Source organism: Ammodytes marinus, assembly GCF_949987685.1.
Source record: "Ammodytes marinus genome assembly, chromosome: 14".
NCBI classification, from domain to species: Eukaryota; Metazoa; Chordata; class Actinopteri; order Uranoscopiformes; family Ammodytidae; genus Ammodytes; species Ammodytes marinus.
Genome location: NC_137218.1, coordinates 19,173,997 through 19,195,834, shown reverse-complemented (window position 1 = coordinate 19,195,834; position 21,838 = coordinate 19,173,997). Strand labels below are relative to the sequence as shown.

Sequence of the window (21,838 nt, the reverse complement as noted above, 5' to 3'; positions counted from 1 at the left end):
TCCTTGACATGAAACTCAACAGGGAGGAGGGGGATTTACACATTCCACGGCTGCCTGCTTCCTGTTTCAGTTTCAGACAGATTTAAGAGACCACCACAGCCATTGCCAGTTTGGAAATAAGGCAATAAATAATCTCCCACATGTGCCTTGCTGCTCTGTAATTACTATATAACTCCCTTCCTACGCTCCTCCAAACTGCACTGTTCTCCAGGATTTAATCATCCCTCCCTCCTTTCCTAATCCCATCTCATTCCGTAGTGGTAGAGGGAGAAATTTGGAGAATGCCTTTCAGTGACCACACCAAACTCTCCAGTCACATGCCCTCTTTTTTTCCTCCCAGTCCTTCTCCTAAATAAGGAATTACAATTTGAGTGGGGAAAAGGAGGAAATAGCAAAAGGGGCGTGGCCTTAGAGTGAAACAAGAGGCACTGAAGGCGTAGGCCTATCTCTCTCTCTCTACCTCCCCATTTCAGTTGAATGTGGTGAAGTCAGACAAGGGTGTTTGCTGTCTTGATGTTGGAAGTCCTGTAGGCCTACAGTGCACTTTGCACTGCGTTGTAAGGAAGAAGAAGAGCGTGAAAGCATCATCGCTAGCCCACCTGTATTCACCTGAAAGCTACACAAAGTGAGTAAACACTCCTCTTCTCGCTCTCTCTCTCTCTCTCTCTCTCTCTCACTTGGCCTCATTCATCAATCTCGATTTTCTGGTTTTTCTCACTGGCAGTCAAACAATTGCTCTGTAGCTGCAGGTTTGTGGCGTAGCCTTCTGTTTTCAGGAAGCGTAAAAAAAACACGTGCAATGTAGCCTATCACACACCACCCCTGGTTTTGATCGTAGCCTACTAAGAAAAAAAGACGTAATGCTGAGTTAATGTGTAGTTCCCTTCTGTTCGGATTAGCTGCGTTCTGAATGACACACTAGTATGTAAATGCTCATGTTATGAAACTTTGGTTCCTTTCTACCTCTGTAATCAAGTGCTCTTCTCATGTGCGCATTGCAAAATGTGAAGCCGTCTTCACGGCCTCAGCAGCCAGGGAATGTTCACTTGTTAACACGCCCCTGACAAAATCTCTCATCAGAGACTCTTAAACTTGGAGCCAGTGCTGTCTTAATAATATGTAATTTTCAAATGTAATGTATGCTCCGAACACCAGGCTGCCGCTTCAGGATAGGATACAGCAGTAACACTAAGTATGTGTTTGTCACATACATTGTCACATTTATGGAGCATAGTAAAGTTTTATGTGTAAACACATGCTCTGTACTGGGAGACAATTCTGAGACTGAGACTTCAGGTGCTGTTTTTGGGCTGTTTCGCAATATCTTCAGTGATGAGGTGGTAACACAGAATGCTGATTAACAGCCTGGGTCAGCAGCAGCTGTGCTAAAGATAAAGAGGAACCATGGGCATGAGCACTCCTAGGATTAATCATTGACCAGTTTATCTGTTGGGATCCATTGTGCTCATATCACAAAGGTGTCAGAACAACCTAAATCAATCACAGCCCAAAACTGAGATGGGAGGGTTTTAAGATTGACTCAGAAAGTGCGTAGGCCTTACAGATGTGAGGTAGTTTTGTGACGCCCTGCTGACTGAGAGAACAATAAAGTTGTGAAACGTCTTGTAACGGATGACCACAAGCTGCTATGATATAAAAGTTGGAGAATTTGGGAGGGGGCGACGAGAATGACGAATGTAAGAGTAAAAACTGGAGTTGTGTCACTTATCCCTCAAATGGCACATAGCCTATAAGAGCTAATCAGTGAACGGACATAGAGGGAAATGTGGACTGCTTTGACTTTTTACTTCAGACCGATATTACTTTAACACTTGAGTTTGTGTGTTATCAGTCTAAGTTGTAGATGACAAGTCACACAGTCTTAACAGAAGCCAGAAAAGCTCATTAAGTTACATGTGTTCCTATAATGTAGTGAGTTACCTCTTTGCCAAATGTATTCATTTAGAAATCACATCGGCAACCTCAGTGGCACATACATCTCCTTATCCACATATTGGCTTTTGTGGGAGGTTATAAAGCTGAGACTCTATGATTACAAGATGCATGTACCCAGTAACTATCAGGCCACTCCCAGTACATCTGTAGACCAGATAATCTGATGGGCACAGGCCTTCATAATCTTCTAAAACACACACCCGTAAGAACACCTGCAGCACACCCACACACACAGCTGTGATGGCCATTATGCTAATTTTGCTGTCTACTTTACAGTCCTGTTAACAGTAAAATGAGAGTGTGCAGTGGCATGACCTAATCCTGAGACATCCATTCAGAGGTTTACACGTGTAGGTAATAGATCAAAGTTCACTAGGCCGTGAATCAGTTAAGGACCAGACTTTCTGAGTTCATCATCCCTCAATCGGCCTGATGTTTGCAGCTGCTGGCTGTGCTCTGGGCGTGCCAAGACGCCACAGACGTATAGCTCCTGAGATTGCTCAAGAGATCGGATGTTTAGATGTTTATTTCACCATTGTTGCTTGTTTTGTAATAACTTGGCGGACGGGGAGCCTCTTTATCCACATTCCTATAGAACCACTGCAATGTCAGACAATAAACACAGGCACTATAGTGTGATCTATGGCAGCCAAGGCTCCAGTGTGGAGCTGTTAGACACAAGGATGATTCGTCAAACTATCAACACATATTGCGTAAGACTGACAAAGCTCTGTTTTGCAATGGATTCAATGCATTTCTGACCTCAAGGGACTAATGTAATTAATGCTGTATCAAACCCTGGTTAGTCTTCAAACCTTAAAAAAACAGATTATAATGGATGCACACAATCCTTCTTTTTTTTTTAAAGCAATAAACATAGCACGAAAAACTCTGTTTATGTACATACTTGGCTAAGGAGCAAAGCACAGTAAGAGCAGAAATACTTTCCTATCAGCTATAAACATCTCCATATCTGCCTTCCTAGAAATTCAAAAATGTCACGACACGGCTGTGTAACTCGGCTGTTCTGATCTGCTTAAGCAATAACCACAGCGTGGCGGTCAGGTCACCATGTTACATCTCATACTTACATGATTTCATTGATTTTTTTTTTTTTTTTGGCCGCTACCATGGTGAGCAGCAGTGGTGTGTTGTTTTGTTTAGAGTCCTGTATACACATAGTTACCTTTTGTCAGGAAAAGGAGGAAGGAAGTGACAGCTGAATGAGCAAACAGGATGCAGGGAGCGGGGCGGCCCTGCTGAAGCCAACAGGAAGCTCATACTGCATTAATAAGAGAGATAGGCCAACCATAATTACTTACAGAGGTTTGTGCTTCTTAACAGACTTGGAACACCCGTGGTACAATATGTCTTTGTTGAATAATGACACTGGATACTGAATATACAACACTTTAATCTGTGGCTGTTTCATACACTGGTCAGTTATTTAAATGTGCAAATTATGATTTATAAAGTAGATGATGGATTCCTTTTGAAATGTAATGTGCTGTATGGAAAAGCAGACCCACGCATGGACTGCATACATACTTGTACTTCTTTACTTTACTCTTCTCTACTTACTTTTATCCCTATCACCCAGTTCCAGCCATAGAGGGTAAAACGCCTATTTGCTTTCTGGTGGGGAGAGTAACATGAGAGGATCGAACAATGTTGAATATAAGGCCACAGCCGGCTGGCTCAGATTAGTATAAAGACTGAAAACAGGCTACCAACACCTCTAAAGCTCATTCATTGACACACAGTATCTCATTTGCTTCAGTCGTACTAACACCAAAGTATAAAAATGACAAGTCACAGTTTTACAGGGGATTATGTGCCAGACTAGGCCCATCGTTTGGCTAAGAGAGCAGTGATTTCTTCGAGTTGATCCAAAAAACAAGATATAAGTATATGTGTTTAGTAAGTGAGGTGTGGAGAAGCAGTAAAGCACAGTGTGTACCTTCAGACTGCGCCAGACTGACTGTTTGCCCCTGGTACTAGTCTTAATGCTAAGCTAAGCTTCATACAGTATAAAGCTTAATAGTTAGCATACAACCTTAACTAAACCTTTTTGCTTTTAAGGTTAAACCCAAGTTTGAACAACAAAACAGTCCCTTGAACAAGTGAGGACTTGCAAAAAGTTTGTTCGCCCGTTTCCACAAAACGCAGACAACAAAACAGAAACATGTTCCGACACACATGCGAGAGCGTGACTAAAATCTTGTTTATCTTGACATCTGGCCAAGACTGTGGGTGTGAGCAGGGCAGGGTTTGATGCCGGTGAAAGGAGTTACATGTCTGTTAAATATCCATTTTGAAACGGACTCAAATCCCTGCCAATGAAGTACGGTTGGTTTGCTCAGCTACCTGCCTATCTTAACGATAAGTTTCCCTCCCAACAGGATCAGCATGTCAAACAAAGGTCCCAGCTACGGTCTGAGCCGTGAGGTTCAGAGTAAGATTGATAAGAAATACGATTCTGAACTGGAGGAAAGGCTGGTGCAGTGGATCATAGCCCAGTGTGGCTCTGGAGTGGGCCAGCCTGAGGCAGGCAAGATCGGATTCCAAAACTGGCTCAAGGATGGATGTGTGAGTGTTGGGTTTTTGCATAAGTGTAAATATAGCATTTGCATTGTGTATACAGTATATTCAGGGGGGGTCTGCTTCTTCTCTGTGTGTATAGGTGCTGTCTGAGCTCATCAACAGCCTGTATACATCCAACAAGCCAATCAGGACCATCAAGACCTCCGGCATGGCATTCAAGCAGATGGAACAAATATCCATATTCCTCAAAGCTGCGGAAAACTACGGAGTCACCAAAACCGACATGTTTCAAACCGTGGACCTCTTTGAAAGTAAGACAACTCAACAGAACAGCTCATCGTCTGTGCATTTACAACAGAGTCTTGTGAAGTGTTTTGCAGATTTATAGGCAAGGAAATGAAGCCGTATTCAGCGGTGGAGAGCACAGGTCACTGTCTCTTGTGTATTTGGTGTGTGCGGTCTGTTCATGTGAGATTTGTCTTGTGTCTTCAGGCAAGGACCTGGCTGCTGTCCAGAGAACCTTGATGGCTCTGGGTAGTTTGGCTGTCACGAAGAATGATTGTTACCAGGGAGACCCCAGCTGGTTCCATAAGTGAGTTTTTATTTTTTTTTTAAATAGTTTTTCCCCTCTCCCTCATGTATAAACTAGTCTCTCTATGGAACAAAGGAGATTATTTCCATTTTCAGGGCTGAGGAACTGAGATTGTGGACTGAGAGATTTGTGTTTGTGTGTGTGCAGGAAGTCACAAGAGAACAAAAGAGAGTTCTCAGAGGAGCAGCTGAGAGAAGGCAATAATGTCATCGGCCTGCAAATGGGCACAAATAGAGGAGCATCTCAAGCTGGTATGACAGGCTATGGACGACCCAGGCAGATCCTAAACAACAACCCCTGAGCCCCCAGCGTCTGTGCTTAAACCCCCATTCAGCGAGACACACACACACACACACACACACACACACACACACACCCTGTCATCTGCTCCCCAAAAAAGGCCGGCGAGGACGGAGAGAAACTCTGACTCTTACCTTGGTCGTGAGGAGAAAATGTAACATGACTGTTTTTCAAGACTAAACTGGACCAAAACATGGACCAACAAGAACATGTGCACATAATACAACACACACTTTTCATGTTGATCACATGTAGATGAATAGACGCCTTAACAAGGACAAGTAAACAATTAGACACAGCATTTTTACAGAGTCAATTGTAAATTATAGTTTAGTTTTTCCTAAATGAACATTCCAGTTTTTTTTTTAACCCACTACCTGAAAATCAAATGTGCTTAACATTACTGCAAACAACAAGATTTTAGATTCCTTTCTCTTTCAGAGATCCATAGGGTTTTAGTTCATATCACTTAGAAATCAACTCGCAGAGACTTGCTTGAGAGAAAGTATTTCATCACATTCAACATTTAGTTTGCTTTATTCTTTATTTAAGCTCTGCATTATCACAGCACAGACTCTGTTCAAAACTCTTTCCTGTTGGTGCATTCAAATACACTCAGAGATTGTTAATGGATGAAACAACCAAATCCACTATTAATTGTGTCCTTGTTGCTGTTCGGACACTGTAGCTATCAATTTTTTCAAACTTGTCCTTGAATGCACCTCCAAAGAGAGTTTTGATAAGGCCCCCTGTTCAAAACTCTAGTAGAACACAGCTATTTGGATTACAATAAAGTAATGATAAAAATGTTGAACTAAATGTTAGATGTGACCCTGTGGCAGTCTAGACAGAAAGATGTGTATGAAGTGCTGCGGTTTACAATCATGTAAAGCACAAAGTTTATTTTAGAAAGTAAATTGTGTGCGCTTAGATGCTCTCTGTTAACTCAATTCTTCTCAACATTTTGGGACTACTTTTTTAGAGTTTGATACATCATATATAATGAGAATGATTTTGAAATAAAGTTTCGATTTACCTGTGAAGAAGCCTCTTGTGTGATGAATAGATTATCTGGGTTAGTGGTGGGCTTGGTCCAAATTACTGATAATAATGCACTCAATGCACAAATCACTGTGCCGTGTAATTCTTCATAGCTTGGCGGCACCATATAAAAAGTAAAAGAGATTAAGTAATGTACATAGCAACCCATAATAAACATGAGATTCTGCAGGTAACTATAGGATAACGCCCAGCCATATTTGCTTTAAACCTGGGCTCCACTCAGAGACAAGCAGATGTAGTATAAAAAGAAAAAAGGCAAGGTGGGACGAGAGCAAATGATGGTGGGGAGTGAAGATGGGTGGGGATAATGGATTTTTTCCTGGCTGGGCTTTGACTGCCTTGGTTGGATGGAACTACAGAGAAACGGGGGGGGGGGGGGGAATTCAGCAGGAGACTACCACTACCACTCTCCCGCCAAAGGTTTTTGTTTGTACTGTGTTTTTGTGCTTGAGTAGCGGCTAAGCTGTTCAGCATGAAGTGACTCAGAAAAAAAGGCCCGGAGATGGAGAAAGAAAAACAGGAAGGAGAAATCAAGACAAGCAATGAAGTTGGTTTGCGATGAGAGAAAGAGATCCTTAGGAGACAACAGGAGGAAGTGGCAAGTTTTTTTTTAGAACAAATAAATTGTCCAGATGGGAGTCCAACGCAGGAGATTAAGGTGGCTGAGAGGTGGGGGGGGGGGGGTCAGGGGGAGTTTAGCAAGCAGGTTAAGATAGAGCAAGCAGAGGGACTTAAGAAAGCAAAGAGCATTTCCAAAAAAGGAGTGGGCTTTGCAGAGGAGGTGCCAACAAAAAGATTTCCTTTTTCATTCCTGATCTGCTAACAGGAAACTGTGGATGAGGTCCTGACACAGAGGGCTAAATAGGTTTCATTTATGAGGAAACAAGCACACATTTAAAAATCAATAGAGTGAATAGGCAGCTAGTCCAAAGTGGTGGCATTTCCTTATGGTTTGTTTGTTGTCACTAATTGTTCATAGTTGTATAGCACCTACTCGCCTGTGATGGAGTGAGATGAGTTGCTCTTTTCCTTTATTAAAGCTCACTCTGCTGTTGATTAAGCTGTACTTTACTCTTTTGCAGGACAGAGGCTGTTATTTCTGCTCAAGTTTAATGGGTTTATCTTTTAAACACTTGTAAATATTTCAACACAAGCAGTCAAGTTTGCTTCGCCATGAGTAATCACTTAACACATCTGACAAGTTTATCTCAATGATGCCAGCTTTGTGTCCCTGCAACACACTTTCTTCTGTTCATTACCGATATCTACAGCAAACTTCATGACATGTACAAGTCAGACAATAAGTCGGTAAAAACATTTAATTAAATCAAATTATTATTATTGGTTGACCTTTAAATGGTTTATATTTAATTTTTTTTTTACTAGTGTTTAATGGTCACCAATCACTTTGTTATCATTGGGGGATCAAGGAAACAAATATATTCTAGTTGTAACCATTCGCTCCCTCACAATGCCTCAAAATGTTTGCTCCTTTTATATAGAATCTCTTATTCAATCATTTTATGTGACTATTATTTATTTTATGATTTATTTATTTCATCACGTCTCAAAATAAATCGAAGGGATTACTGTTTTAATGGTGTACAATCCTGAGACAATGTTACATATTGTTTCAGGGTCTTAAAAATGTTAAATCAGACAGACTCTTTGCAAATGAACAAGACTTGGCTGTATGTTACACACACAGCCCACACCAGGAGCACTGCTGCGCTGAGGACATTTATCATACATTATTGACTAACTGAGCAAACAAACTTTAACAAATATAATTCCTTCCCTAGCTTTTGCAATCTTATCAGCTACTGCTTGTTACACTGCAGTGAAATGCAGCTTGTTGATGATGAATTAATGAATTGGTTAAGTGACTCATGATGAGTTGATGATTAATTTATCATGAGGTCATCATTTGGGTAAATCTGATTTAAAATGGCGCCTGGAAGAGATTCACTGTGTTGTTAGAGTGCTGTGAATAACGTAATCAGGTACATGCTCATGAAGCTCGTTTGTAAAAAGAATGTTTTGGAATGTGGATGGAGAAGAGAAGACTGAAGAGAAAACTTCAACTTCTTTCAGTTAGAGAACCGATATCTCATAGTTGTCGAAGGCAGCTGAAATTTACGAGCCTGAGAAACACATCATTTGAAATATTGCCCAAACAACCTAAAAAAACGTGCTCCCTTTTTATCTTTATTTTGCAGTCTTGATCTTTTAACCTTTCAGACACCATTCACGGCTCATTTTCAGCAGATTAGTGGCGCCTGGCCTTTTTGACACTGGAGCTATTTTTATTTAATTCCATCAGGGTTTTAAATGAAAGTGTGAAAACACCATCACACCACTGGCCTCACTACAGTGGAATGCACTTTGCTGCCATACAGGGGCATAACAGGGGCGACGTGAAGCCCTGAGGTTAAAGAAGGGGCCTTATGACTGGAGAGATGCCAGTTTGAATCCTTAGACTGTCTGTAAAAATGGCAAAGGAAGAGCTGATGTAACACCTTCTCCCTTCAATAGCTACTGTACCTTTTAAGAAAGGCTAAGTGATAGTGGGCACAGTCCATTAACACTCAAAGGGCATTTGAAGGTGATTTAAATATTTAGGAACCATTCAACTATGTAAGTTCTCAAATTTGTTTTCAGTTGTGTCTCAAGAGACAGGATGTGTTGCCATGGTGGACTTTCAAAAGAAAACGGAGTTATAAGAGAAACACGTTTTTCTACCAATGTTTGCACCATAACAGGCACATGATGGGCCTCCAGATGTGTTCTCTCTGACCCACCGCACAAAGGTATGGCCCAGGTTAGGCCCAAACAGGGTGAACTAAAGTAAAGTCATTAAATGGCCTTTTCGTCTATCAGGCTAGCAACAATGCTACAGTTATAGTCAGTAAGGCACGACTCTAGGATCTGGGTGATGTAGTGGAAACAGCTGCAGAGGTCGGACTTCAATCTCTGGCAGTGGCGCCTCTGGCTTGACCATACAACTGGTAAATCTGTCCTCCCAAGAAATGACATATGTTAACGATACAGCGACAATACCCTTTAGTGGCCAGAGTAATTATGACGGAAGTAGAGGAGGAAGTCAGGTTTCGGATGCAAAGTCTGCATCAACCGAATGTCAGACTTTAACACACAGTCAACATTGCTTCTTTTTTTTTAACAACTTGGTCATTATTGAAACATGATCACAAATCTTACCTAACCTCAACAATGTACTTATTTTAACCCTAACCCGTTCCCTAAACCTAAACCAATATAGATGTACTTTGTCCTTAAATTTGGTTCTGTTACTTTCTCAGTCGACAAGACAATATCACCAACAAGGTCCATTAGTAGCCATCTTGCTTCAGTTGTTTCCAAGATCAAGAATGCATTTTAAATATCAACATTCAAGCCAACATGGAAGAGATGTAGTGTTAAGAAAACCGGCTGAGGAGGATTATGTGATAACATCGAAGTCTTCAACAGTTAGTAACGGATGTTGTGGTCAGGTTGTGAAAGTTCTTGGACAGGGTACCAAATACAAACTTTTCATACTCCAAAATGCACAACAAAAAAGCAAAACAGATTTCAATGAGCCAGAGTCCAGGATTAAAGTGCTTTTTCCCCTGACTTCATCTCACGTATATTTTGACAGCATCAATCTTGTCTTACAATAGATCTATTTCCATAGTTTGTGGTTTGAATGAAAAGTTCTGCCTGAGTTTATAAGCGAAACCCCCATTTTCAAAGTCTTGTGAATAAATCTCGAAATGAAGTGGGGGGACAAGTGAGAGAATGGTATGTGAGAACAACACACAAGAGGTCTGTAGCAGTCAAATTCCTGAAAAAAACAGACACAATGATTGGTTGCAGACATAGAAGAGGCCAAAGTGCAGTGTATCCTAAATTTCCCCTCCGACGGTACTTTTAAACACAACAATGTCAGCTTTCTTCTGTAAGAGTGCAAGGCATTGATTGTGAGCAATGTTAGGCTGCTTTGGTTTGTATGCAGCAGAGTGATGATGTCAGTCCAAGGTCAATAAGTGAAGCCACGAAAGGCTGCAGTCAAGAAATTATTGCCGTGGGTGGAAGGAGGCTGGGCAGGTAAACAGGACAGCCTGACCCTGACACAAGACCTGCTGAATTAGCTTGAGGAGCAAGACAATTATCGAGAGGTGCAGGGCGGAAATCAATAGGTTTAAATTAATCTCAATGACCTAGGAGTAGTAAAGACCTCATGGAATTCTTCTGCACCGTTCGAGTGACACATGAGACGATGTTGCACAAGCCTTAATGCAGGTAAAACAGCTCTGTGTGCAGCTCCAGTGCCTGAATGATGAAGCAGATTGAATGTAATTGTGCTAACTCTTCTCAATTGCCTGGCAAGGTTGTGTCCATGGAGGTATAATTTGTTGAAATCATCTATGTTTGAGTGTGGTTTTCAAAAGGATGGTGAGCGTATGCTTTTATTAGATATACGTAGAGGCAGTCATCGGGAAAACTGCAGGGTTCAAGTTTAGAGACTCCGAATGGTTCAGCATGGACGTCGCATCTGATACGATAAACACTGCCACAAGGCTGAGTTCAACAGGAAAGGCTGCAAAATGTGTGAGTGTAAAATGACTCACAGTGACGAATAGGGTCGATGAGGACCAAAAAAAGAAAGGTGTTGTGGTATGACTGCATTTGTCGTTTTAGCTGTGTACAGAATGTGCTTTCATTCAGGCATTGAATGATAAGAGGGCGAAAAAAGGTAGGTCACAAGAGTATCAGGTGTAAATGGTGGATAACCCGAGTCAGGAAGCAGGTGTATCCCCTGGAAAAACTGTTGGTTTGAGGCCAAATATTGTGATCTGAAAGGTGACACTTCATGTTCAAACGCTGTTGACAATGTGAAAGAGTTAGTTAAAGATTCACTGCAGTCCTCAAGGCTAATGCTGCTTTGGTTCACCTTCCAGATTTGTCCGTACCCATTCTTTCATTTCAACACTTTTTGCTGCAATATATATCACCTAATCCACCATGATTATCACAGGCTTAAACCTGATGGACTCAGAGGAGCTGCTGCAGTGTAGCTGTAGAGAGTGTTAAGCACAGGAGGAGGAGTTCTTCAGTGAAAGTGATGTGGCCTATTGTCAGTGCACAAATCATGGCCTCTCTGAGTCATTTCAAATCATGTGTCGCATAACGTTGTCCATGCTTTATTAAAACAAATGTGCCTTTTGTCAAATACAAGTGAAATAATCTTGATGTTAATTAAATTGAATTATTACGAGCATAACGCTGCACTGATTCACAAAACTCATGACTTCATGTTACTGTGAGTGCTTGGGAACGTCTCACATTTGGATTTTATCATGTATTTTATTCATTCAATAATTGAGACTTTGTCATGAAACAGTAGAGATTTACTTCACTGCATTATATGATGTCTTATTGAATCTCAAATCACATAAACTGAAAATACTGTAGACAATCTCCACATGTACTTTGCTGCATTGGACTGTGTTCATGAGGGCCCTCGCCTGGCTGACCCTGGTTAATACACCTGAATGCAGCACATTTCTACCACTTCATTAAATCCCCCCACAGCTTCTTTGGCTAATGCAGATGTGTGATGTAAACAATTGCTGTACTGCTAAACATAAAAAACAAAAATGGCCAACTTTCACCACTGTTTTTCATTTCATTTATTATTTTGCTTCAACTTTCATCACGACAACTACTTCTGTGTTTCGTTTCCTCTCAAATATTATCTGATTGTGAAGTTAAAACATGTGATGGGTTTATTTGAACTTCTGACCAAGAAGCACAACAGTCACAAGGGTCACTCACAGCACATGGCACTGGGCTGGCGCAGATGTGCAAAAACTTAGATTATTTCATAAATCATGGCATCAAGAACCAAGAGAAAGAGTCACATTGCCATGATGTGACTAATTTAGACTGGAGAGTAAGCCAGTTATTTTTAGGAAAGTAAATTTAATTATTTGGAATTACATTATCCCAGAGGACATCAAGTCAAAAAGACAAACTTAACAGTGGACCAGCATTGTGTAAAATTAATAATCTTTCCACTTGGGACCAAATGCTCAACAACTTTCACTTGTGTCTTCGCTGAAGTGGAAAATTAGTTTACTTTTTAGTGTATTATCAGTGTTCCTGCTAAGGCCCTGTGTTTTATTGGAAACAGTATAAAGCCTTTAAAGTGCTTCAGATGAAATATCGGTCTAATACTGAGATGCATGTTGTAACGCCTGCGCCATTTGTCACGTCTGACAGCATATTAAAAACCCTGACCACACAACCTCATACATAAAGTAAGCCCTTGATAGGCGAGAATGTATATACTGTATAATCAGGATTATATATTCCTCTTTTACAGACCATTCAGATGCTAAGTGGTAGACTCCTACAATGCCAAACTGCTAAACTGCAGACACATTTTAAACAGGTCAACAGAGCAGGAACAAAACACAAGGCCGGATGTTGAGATTTGATCAGGGTGTAACTTGCCACTGACGCCTGTGTTTCTGTTGATGCCTCATTGGGATAAGAAAGTTATTGTTTCCCATATTTAAACATGTGTGTTGATTGGCCAAGCAGTCAAATATATAAGTATATAGTCAGTGGCGTGCACAGGTAGACACCAAGTGGTGCCTGGACCAAAAGGGCAGGTGCTCTTTTTTTTTTTTTTAACAGTGGAGCTTGCCCATGCGGACATGACCATCTATAAATACTCAATGATTAAATGTGTGATAACAATGCCCCGATTAATAAAAAACAGAGATTTTTTTTTGGCTCAATATAGGCCCCTGATCTTTGAAGGCCCCGAACAATGTTATTTAAAAACATATACAGTATATATATTACTGGCCCCTGATCTTCGTAGAGGGGGCGGGGGGGGAGGGATCAGGGGTGTACGGAGATCAGGGGCCTAACGAAGACTTCAAAGAGAGAAGGAGCTTCGGGATAAGGGATTATTTTTTTAAAAATAAGGTAATTCTGTGTCTCCAAATTATTCCAGAGAATAGTACTAAATAGCCCACATTGACACATGTGATTTAGCCTTAGTTTTCTTCTCAAAGTGCACCAGATTGATGAATTTTACTTTAAAAGGTTCAAATTTTTCCATTCAGCTTGCACACACAGTTGACGGGCTGCAGTAGTCTATGGGCCTCCAGATGGACCTAACTAATACAGCTCTTTTACAACTGGCCACTCCAGCACGCCTAACTTAATGTTTAATGAGGTTGTTTTAACATGAAGTCTGCGTCGCCTCTGAGGGATGCTGGTGAATTATTGCAACATTAGAGAGATAAACATGGACGGAGCAGATTAATTAGGCAATCAGGGGAACTGTCGGCCTAAAAAGAGAGGAGGCGTGGTGAAATAACCAGCAGGCCTTGTCACTGTCTTTATCAATGCACTTATCTGATAAAATGGTTCCCTCTGCTGGTGAGCGTGCAACATAACATTTTCTTAATTTTTTTATTTTTAGATTCATGCATCCTGTTACTCACAGAAATAGACACTCCCAACACGAGTGGATCCTTGTTTTTGTTTATTGGAATGCTTTACCTCAATAACATGACAAACAAAGCCAAAACAGTGCAAATGCCATATCGCACCAAAAGAAAATACTTTCGCAATCCTTAACCATTTTCACATACATCATTTTCTCTCTGCTTGAAACGCACACACAACTTATGGACATTCTTACATCCACCTTTTGCAATCCAGTGCGAGACATACTGTACACAAACGTCCCCATGAACACTTAAGGCACACACACACACACAAACATACATACACTATTTATAATTAACACAGCACGACAATGTGCAGAGCTTAGGACAGCATAGGATAGTTTGATGCTGTAGGAGAGACTTTAAGCTCACAGATAAAAGGTTCCCTTCACATAAACTGTGGTTGCTTATAAGCGTTTAGCTAAGCGTGACAATATTCAGTTATTATAGCTGTGTTCGGAAGCTTAATCGCGTGGCTACTTTTTAGTCCTAAAAGATATCAAGGAATTATAGATCCATAGAGAGGTCAGGTCCCAGGGTGGTAGGGCTGGGTGAGAGTCAACTACAAATACAACAGGGAGAGATACAAAGACGAGGCAAGAAGCAGAATAAAGAGGTGCCTAAGAGAAAATAGGGTATATCCATGTACTTAGGAGAGAGGGAGAGAGAGCCTGTGCTACTCAACAGTTTAGTGTGAAGATTTGGATATATTAGTGTGAGATACAAATGCCCAAATTACACTACATAGCAATCAATATATATATTTACTATTAACTAATAGTATCGGAATGTGCTAGCACCGTTTTTTCTCAATTTGTTTTACTATGTTGTAATAAATAAAATCAAGAGCACTGTTGTTGCACACCACACAATCATCAACACACTGGAATATTATGGCCCTGAATTGAATAAGTGCCCTTCAGCAGATGCAGAAGACACAGTCAAGAAGCCATGAGAAGCACAATTTAAAAGAGCTGGCAGAACTTAGTTTTTGTGATATAAAACATTTTAAGTATAGCTATTTTTCAGACATTAAAATGAAATGGCCCAGTGGATTTTTTTTTTTCTCACGGCCGAATGGTGAAATGTCATTCTATGAATACAACGTAATTACACATGCTGCATAACATCAAAAGTTTGCACGTGATCAGCAGATTTGTTGGGGGGGGGGGGGGGTGGACAACTATGCAGATTATCAGACTTAACATCACTAATAATAAATATGTACCAATAGTTGATTTTGATTGAAGTCCACTACTTCATTACACAAGCGTTTGGCCTAATTTCTACACCAAAGCTGATGCTTCAAACATGCATGCAGCGAACACCGACGTCAGCATTGAGTTGAACATTCAGTTCAGTGGAGGTTTCAGGAAGTGGTGATCTGCTATATGTACGTGTGGTGTTTGGACAGGAAGGTAACTTGTCCACTGATGTATTTTTTATATAGATTAACATTTTCAAAAGACTAAAAAGTTACACAGTGAGTTCAAAGTTGAACATTTAGTAGTGCTCCTTGTTTTGGCTGAGTATTTGAAATAGCACACGTAAAGAAGAGCTGTACTGATTCTGTCATAGTAGAGATTTGTGGAAAGTATTTTTTACAACATTTTTCTTCATAGTGTTATACTTTATACAGAATTTTCTAATTGTGAGAGTTGATTTTAAATAGTGCTCACTACAATACATAATGTCTATCTCAGCAGTAGCCTCTCTGCAGCTGAGGTTCCCAACCGGTTTGACCTTATAAGGAAGCAATGGGATTTTTACTACAGAGTGAGTTTTACCACAGTTTTATATGCATTTGAAAGGGCCAGAAAAGGCACGAGGCAAATAAATATTGTCTCCTTAAAATCATCTTTTGAACCCTAAAATTTGTCTTCTGGCAGCTTACGGGGACCCTGATCCAACGGGTTGGGAACCACTGGACCGTAGCATACTGGTCTGACATTGTACAATGTTGGATAACATTCTGCCTACTGTGTTGTACACTGGACTCATCACATTTTATATAGAGAGGCTGACATCAAACAAAACATGGAGGAACAAACTAAACTATTTTGTTTTGTATCATATCCTCCGTGGCACAGTTGACAACAGGGAAAAACACACATTTTATCCACAGGCCAAGATTAATCTGTGTGTTTGTGCCGTTAAGAGTCCCACATGATCTCAGTATATATATCTGTCTATGATGATTCAGAGTAGTGTGACCTTGGTAAAATCCTTCTGCAATAGATCTTGTCACACAGTGTCTAGGCTTGTAAGCGAAGCCTCTCTCTCCCTCTTCAGCACCTCTCTCCACACCCAATGTTCTCCCACACCCCTCAGTGGGCCCACTCACATCAGGGAGCCTCATCCCTCTATGAGTGAGCCCGTTGTTCCTCCTCCTTCCTCCAGACACCGGGGACATGTCTCACCCCCCACACAGACACACCCACAGCAGTGGGTGAGACATGTCTCTTGATAAATGTGCTGTTCGGTTGCGTCTCAAACCAGCGAGGCCCGTCTCTCTGGTATCTCCTCCAGGATGCTGAGCAGCAGGTCACTGAGGGGCTTGGCTAAGGTGCGGTAGCCCGAGGACGTCAGGTGGAGGAAGTCAAACATGTCCTGTGGGACGATGGAGCCGTCGGAGTGGACGAACTTGGCGCTAACGTCCAGTAGCTGAGCTTGGCCCAGACGAGGCAGCCACGAGCCCAGGAGACCGTTAACCGCTGCGTTCTTCTCCCTCAGAGGGTTGGGACGCTCCCCTCGAGGCAACAAACCCTGGAGGAACACAACAATACATTTGATTTATTATCGATAATATTTTTTTGTCTTTAAGCACAGCCTCAGAAGATTGCAGCCCTGCATTTCACTACTCATATTGAATAACTATGTGTCAAATAAGAACTTTGAATCTTGAACTAACAGTAATAACACAGATTTACTTATTTATGAAAGACACTTGAGCTGCTGGTTCAGTTGACTGAAACTACATGTGGCCAAAGCACAGATGCTAATGAGATGACACGTGCACAAGCAAGCGCAGAGGCGGCGTTCCCGACGTGAATTTATTAGGGATGCATAGTTGGTTAAACGTCTGCTGCCTTACTAGTCGGCACCAGAATTGTTCATCACTTGGACTTGAACATAAAATGTGTGAAATTAACGTGTGTGTAGGCTTAGGAGTGGGCTAATTAAAGAGGTACATGTGTCTGATGACGGGCCGTTATATTAATAATAAATTAGAACAGCATTTACATTTACGGCGTGGTAATTGTTTAGTAGACTGTTAAGGTTGAAGGGCCCCTAAAGCGTTTACATTGTGCTTGATTTTCTTGCTCACTGTTTTTTTAACAGACTAGTCATCCCTACAATTTATATGAGACTGTCCACCGCGACCCATTACGTCCACGGGCGCAACTTAGGGTACATAAAAAAATAAAAAATTGCTGGAAGTGGAATATTTGATGCAAATGTGGCCGGATGAAAATATTCAAAAACAGTCGTATAGCCTACAAGTAGCCTACGCTACAAATCCCAAACACGTGACATAGGGAAGGAGCAATCGTGCACAGGTCCGGAGCAGTGTGAGCACAGGCCAGCGGAGTGGGGGCAATCGTGCTTGAGTACAGAACAGGGCACTTTGCCTAGTGTGAGTGCGCCATAACACATATTGATGATGGACAGCATGTCCATATGCGAAAACTTGCGACTTGTGTGAGTGTTAAGCCAACATCAAAAATATTGAAAAAATGGAAAAAAATACTTTGTATAATGTGAAAATGAGAACATACCTTCGTTAAAAACATTTCAAAAATCAAATAGAATCATCAAAGACATAGAGCTTACTGCTTACCAGCACTACTATCTTTGCCTTGGGGAGGCGAGTGGTGAGCAGCTGTGCAATAGCCAGAATTCCTCCCGCAACTTGCTCTGCTGTGTGTTCATGGTTGTTGGTTCCTACCCACAACACCACCACCTCGTCAAGAACACAGACAGACACTTTGTTCATTTTCACTGAACTCACTAATATCAAATCATGGTTAACAGTGATAACTACAACAATTACATCCTGTTATATCTAGATAATGGGTGAGCAATGCAAGCTGCCCTTCTAATGTCTACAATTAGCACGGCCAATAAGCACAGTCATACCACAGACTGTTGCCGCTTTAATGTTTTACAAATACACACAGCAACTTAATAACACAGCTGCTGGGGGTCACAAAAGCAGTTCTGGACAAAACTGACCGCTACATGCCATTGTGTGTTCAAGGTCACTTTATGTCTTAAAGGTGGAGTCACAAGGGGCCCATCGTTGCTAGCAACAGATTCTAGGCTGTGTATTAAGAGGTAGCATACGGACATATTCACTGATTTTGACCCCCCCCCCAAAAAAATACTTTAATAAGCATTCACCACAATTGCTGACTCCACCTTTAGCACAGATTAAAGTGTGTGCACAAGGCGTTTTGTGTACAAGAGTATGTTTCGCAAACGGGGACATAAAACTCTGATGCAATAGGCAAATAAAATGATTTTGGCCTTTCTCTGGAAGTCTAAGCCCGCCTAACTCGTGTCACCTTGGGCCGGATGTTCTCCAGCTCTCCGTTCTGCAGCCTCCACAGCACATTGCAGGTCGTGTCCCCTCCGATGCCAAAGTTGAGCGCATGAAGAGGAGAGAATAGCTCCCTCCAGACCTTTGGACAGAAAACCATCAATCTGGATTTAATGTGAGAAGTTCTGACTTGGGCGACAATTATCAAGTAATTATTAATATGCACAGAGCAATACATGGCGACCAGAAACAAGACACATTCCAATTAAGTGTGTACATAGCAGCATAAAAGTGAAGCACAGCACATGCATGCGCGCGTGTGTGTGTGTGTGTGTGTGTGTGTTGTGTGGAAATAATCGAGATTTTGAGAAAAAAATATCAAGTAAGGGGCTACTGCCATGTGAGGAGTGAAATTTGCAGGTGTAGTTAAGTAAATATATTGTCTTACCTCATACTGCTGCATTAGCTGTATCATAGAATCCCCCACAAAAAGCACGTCTGGTTCAGCGTCCTTACATTCCTGCACAAACCTTGTGTGCTGTATATATTAAAAAAAAAGAATAAAAAGCCTTGTCACAACAGAGCTAGTGATGTAATCCATAATTGTGGGTAATAGGGAAGATACAATATGACAAAAAAAAACAATAGAATTGAAATTGTTCCATGTTAGACCCTTCAAGTCTGAGTTGACACCTTTGTGCTATGAGTTTTCTCAGTCTTAGCTATGTAGCATACTAGTTACTTTAGCCTTGCAAGTCTAGACTAAATCATGCAAGCTCATCGCATACTACACTCGTCTGGTGTCCCATCGGATATAGAGAGCTTGGAGTAAAGCAAACTGTCTCACAGCCCAATTAGCTTTGGAGGATTAACCTCCGATAGACCTACTGGGAGGTGCCACTAAACAAGCCATAGGTAGAGTAGTGCTGTAAACAAAAACAACTCATCTTGGGAATGCTTCAAACTTAGTAACACCTCATTTTCCATTTTACCCACAGCAAGGTTTACCACTAACATTATTGAGAGCACCATCTAATAATGTTGTACTAAGTTCTAGTTAACCCTTCAATTGAAAATACTCTGCTAACATTAATCAGTTCCACGGGATCACAGCACAATCATGGGCATCAATGGTAAGAAACAATTTAAAAATGATGATTCATACAAAATGTAGTAAAATGGGCAGATTACCAAATAAAGCAAGTCAAGCAAAACATTCATTCATTGACTGTCCATTGTTTTGTTTTTATCAGCACTGAGATTTAGATGCCTAAAACAAAGCATGCAGAGTTACTGAACCACTAAAATATTCAGAATCAGGACTACTTTATGGATCCCTATAGGAGGAAATGTGGTTTGTTGTTACAGTTGCTCCACTTCAAGACTAGAAATATGTATAGCAAAACGAATTATGATGTTAAGTGCAAAAAGTACATGTTCCTTATACTACACTATAGAGCCTAACAAATAAAAAATATAACAAGAGTAATATAAGAATGACAACACAACTATTCCACCTATAGTACATATTTTATGATACACATTTCCCTGCAGTGCAGTCATGTTTACATGTTTACACGTAATTATATGTAATAAATGTGATGGACAAGTCCAACAGTAACACAAACGCTTTAAGCAAATATGTTAATCTTCCATAGACAGTGACTGTTTCTTACATAAACAATACACATCACCAACCTGTGACATCCACCGTTCATCTCCATGTACATCCTCCACTGGCTGTGCCACTGCAGCTGGGTTTAGTTCATCACCACTCATCCTACAAGAGACACCACCGATTATTAACACGTAAATACAAATAATATACAACTACACAGAGATACATGCATATGAAGGCAGGGTGGGTTAATGTTGTTTAAGGTTGGTGCTCCACATATGCTGTATATGGAGTGCTACAGTGCAAGGAGGAAAGCATCAGCACCAGGGTGCAGAAACCTTCGCTGCAACACCACAGTTTAACAGTTTGGGAGCGGCCAGATTGACCTAATACGGATGCATTTTCCCTTTCACGGATGATGCTTATGGATCACAGAGCAGATCGCATTAAACCCGGCGGGTTAGATTATCTGGCGTTAGCTCGCTAGCTAGCTAGCCCGCCACTGACGGGCTGCATCCCTGATAGGCTACTTTGCGTTTGACAACCCCATCATCACATTAAACATTTCCAGAAATGTATTCGTTTATTAACTCGCAAGACTGACTACCTGGCAGGTTGTCGGCCGTAAATTCTGGGCTCCCTCGGCTTCAGAGTAAGTGTTTTGCCCCAGCTTCACTTCCCCTCTTTCGGATGCTCGGAGCGGGTGATGCTCGCTAGCCGCCGTTAGCTGACTCTAGCGAGACGAGACAACAAAAGGTGTGTCAAGAAGGCAAACTACAGAGAGTCTCTGACGAGGAGAGCGTCGAGCTGCTACCACCAGCCGTAACAGCTATTGAGGACACTGCGGTGAACTACAAATAGTGTGGATATATTTTTACCCTGAGCATTGCCTGTCGGGCAGCCATCTCCTTCCAGGCTACATACATTCCCAGTCAAACACATCTGTTATCACAGCCACACCTAACCAAAGCTAACCACCTTCAGCATCTACACTGCTTTTTGTAATTAATGGAGCTTTTCGAAGCTATATGCTCTTTCCTGAAAGGTTAACGACAGGGCAGGAAACCCACTATACCCGCTGGCCCCGCAAGGAATCATGGGAGGGTTCGTTGGTTTGAAAATGCGATTAAAAATGTAGGCTATCAGCCACAAGTGTATTATTTCAGTATAGACGAAACGAATTTATTTAATGTTATTTGAGATGATCGTCTATGAGTGGGCACACCAGTTTTGGAGGCAAATTAAAGGTAGCCTATCTGTAATTTAGACAACGAACACATGTGCCGACATATTTGCGGATCCCCTACTTCCACCCGCGGCACATCTTGTTACATCTCTGATTAGAGTTTTTATATACTGGATTAGAGCCCAGTTCATCGCAATGCATCATGGTAACGGTAGATTCCTGTAGGCCAAACACTTTCCATTAAATATCGTGATGAGATTTGAATAATGTAGCTATGTTTTTTTTAACAACTTCCGATTGTTATAGTCGCTATTGCAAGATTGTTGTGTTAAAAATGTGAAATTGGTTATTCTTGTCACTTAAATTGTTATTATTCAGACTCTGATTAAGGGGCTCTGCAGGCTATATCATCATAATACACTTGCCTGAAAAGCGTAGCCTATGTGTGATGTGCCTAAGACTGATTTATCTCTTTAGTTGAATTTAATTTTGAATAGCCTCTGAT

The 21,838-nt window shown here is 41.2% G+C and overlaps 2 protein-coding genes across 2 annotated transcripts; one reads left to right on the top strand and one right to left on the bottom strand.

The window, feature by feature from the left end:
* Window positions 1-463: 463 nt before the first annotated feature.
* On the top strand, window positions 464-6,431 carry LOC307260509 (transgelin-like). The gene is made up of 5 exons (XM_080040769.1): window positions 464-625; window positions 4,359-4,545; window positions 4,640-4,811; window positions 4,993-5,092; window positions 5,240-6,431. The coding sequence occupies exons 2-5, from the start codon at window positions 4,366-4,368 to the stop codon at window positions 5,391-5,393; spliced, it is 606 nt and encodes a 201-aa protein (XP_079896895.1). The 5' UTR covers window positions 464-625; window positions 4,359-4,365; the 3' UTR covers window positions 5,394-6,431.
* Window positions 6,432-14,011: 7,580 nt separating this feature from the next.
* On the bottom strand, window positions 14,012-20,877 carry pafah1b2 (platelet-activating factor acetylhydrolase 1b, catalytic subunit 2). Its single transcript, XM_080040762.1, has 6 exons — window positions 20,755-20,877; window positions 20,228-20,309; window positions 18,978-19,067; window positions 18,555-18,671; window positions 17,828-17,950; window positions 14,012-16,752 (listed from the first exon to the last, which is right to left on the bottom strand). The coding sequence occupies exons 2-6, from the start codon at window positions 20,306-20,308 to the stop codon at window positions 16,477-16,479; spliced, it is 687 nt and encodes a 228-aa protein (XP_079896888.1). The 5' UTR covers window position 20,309; window positions 20,755-20,877; the 3' UTR covers window positions 14,012-16,476.
* Between the last annotated feature and the right edge of the window lie 961 nt (window positions 20,878-21,838).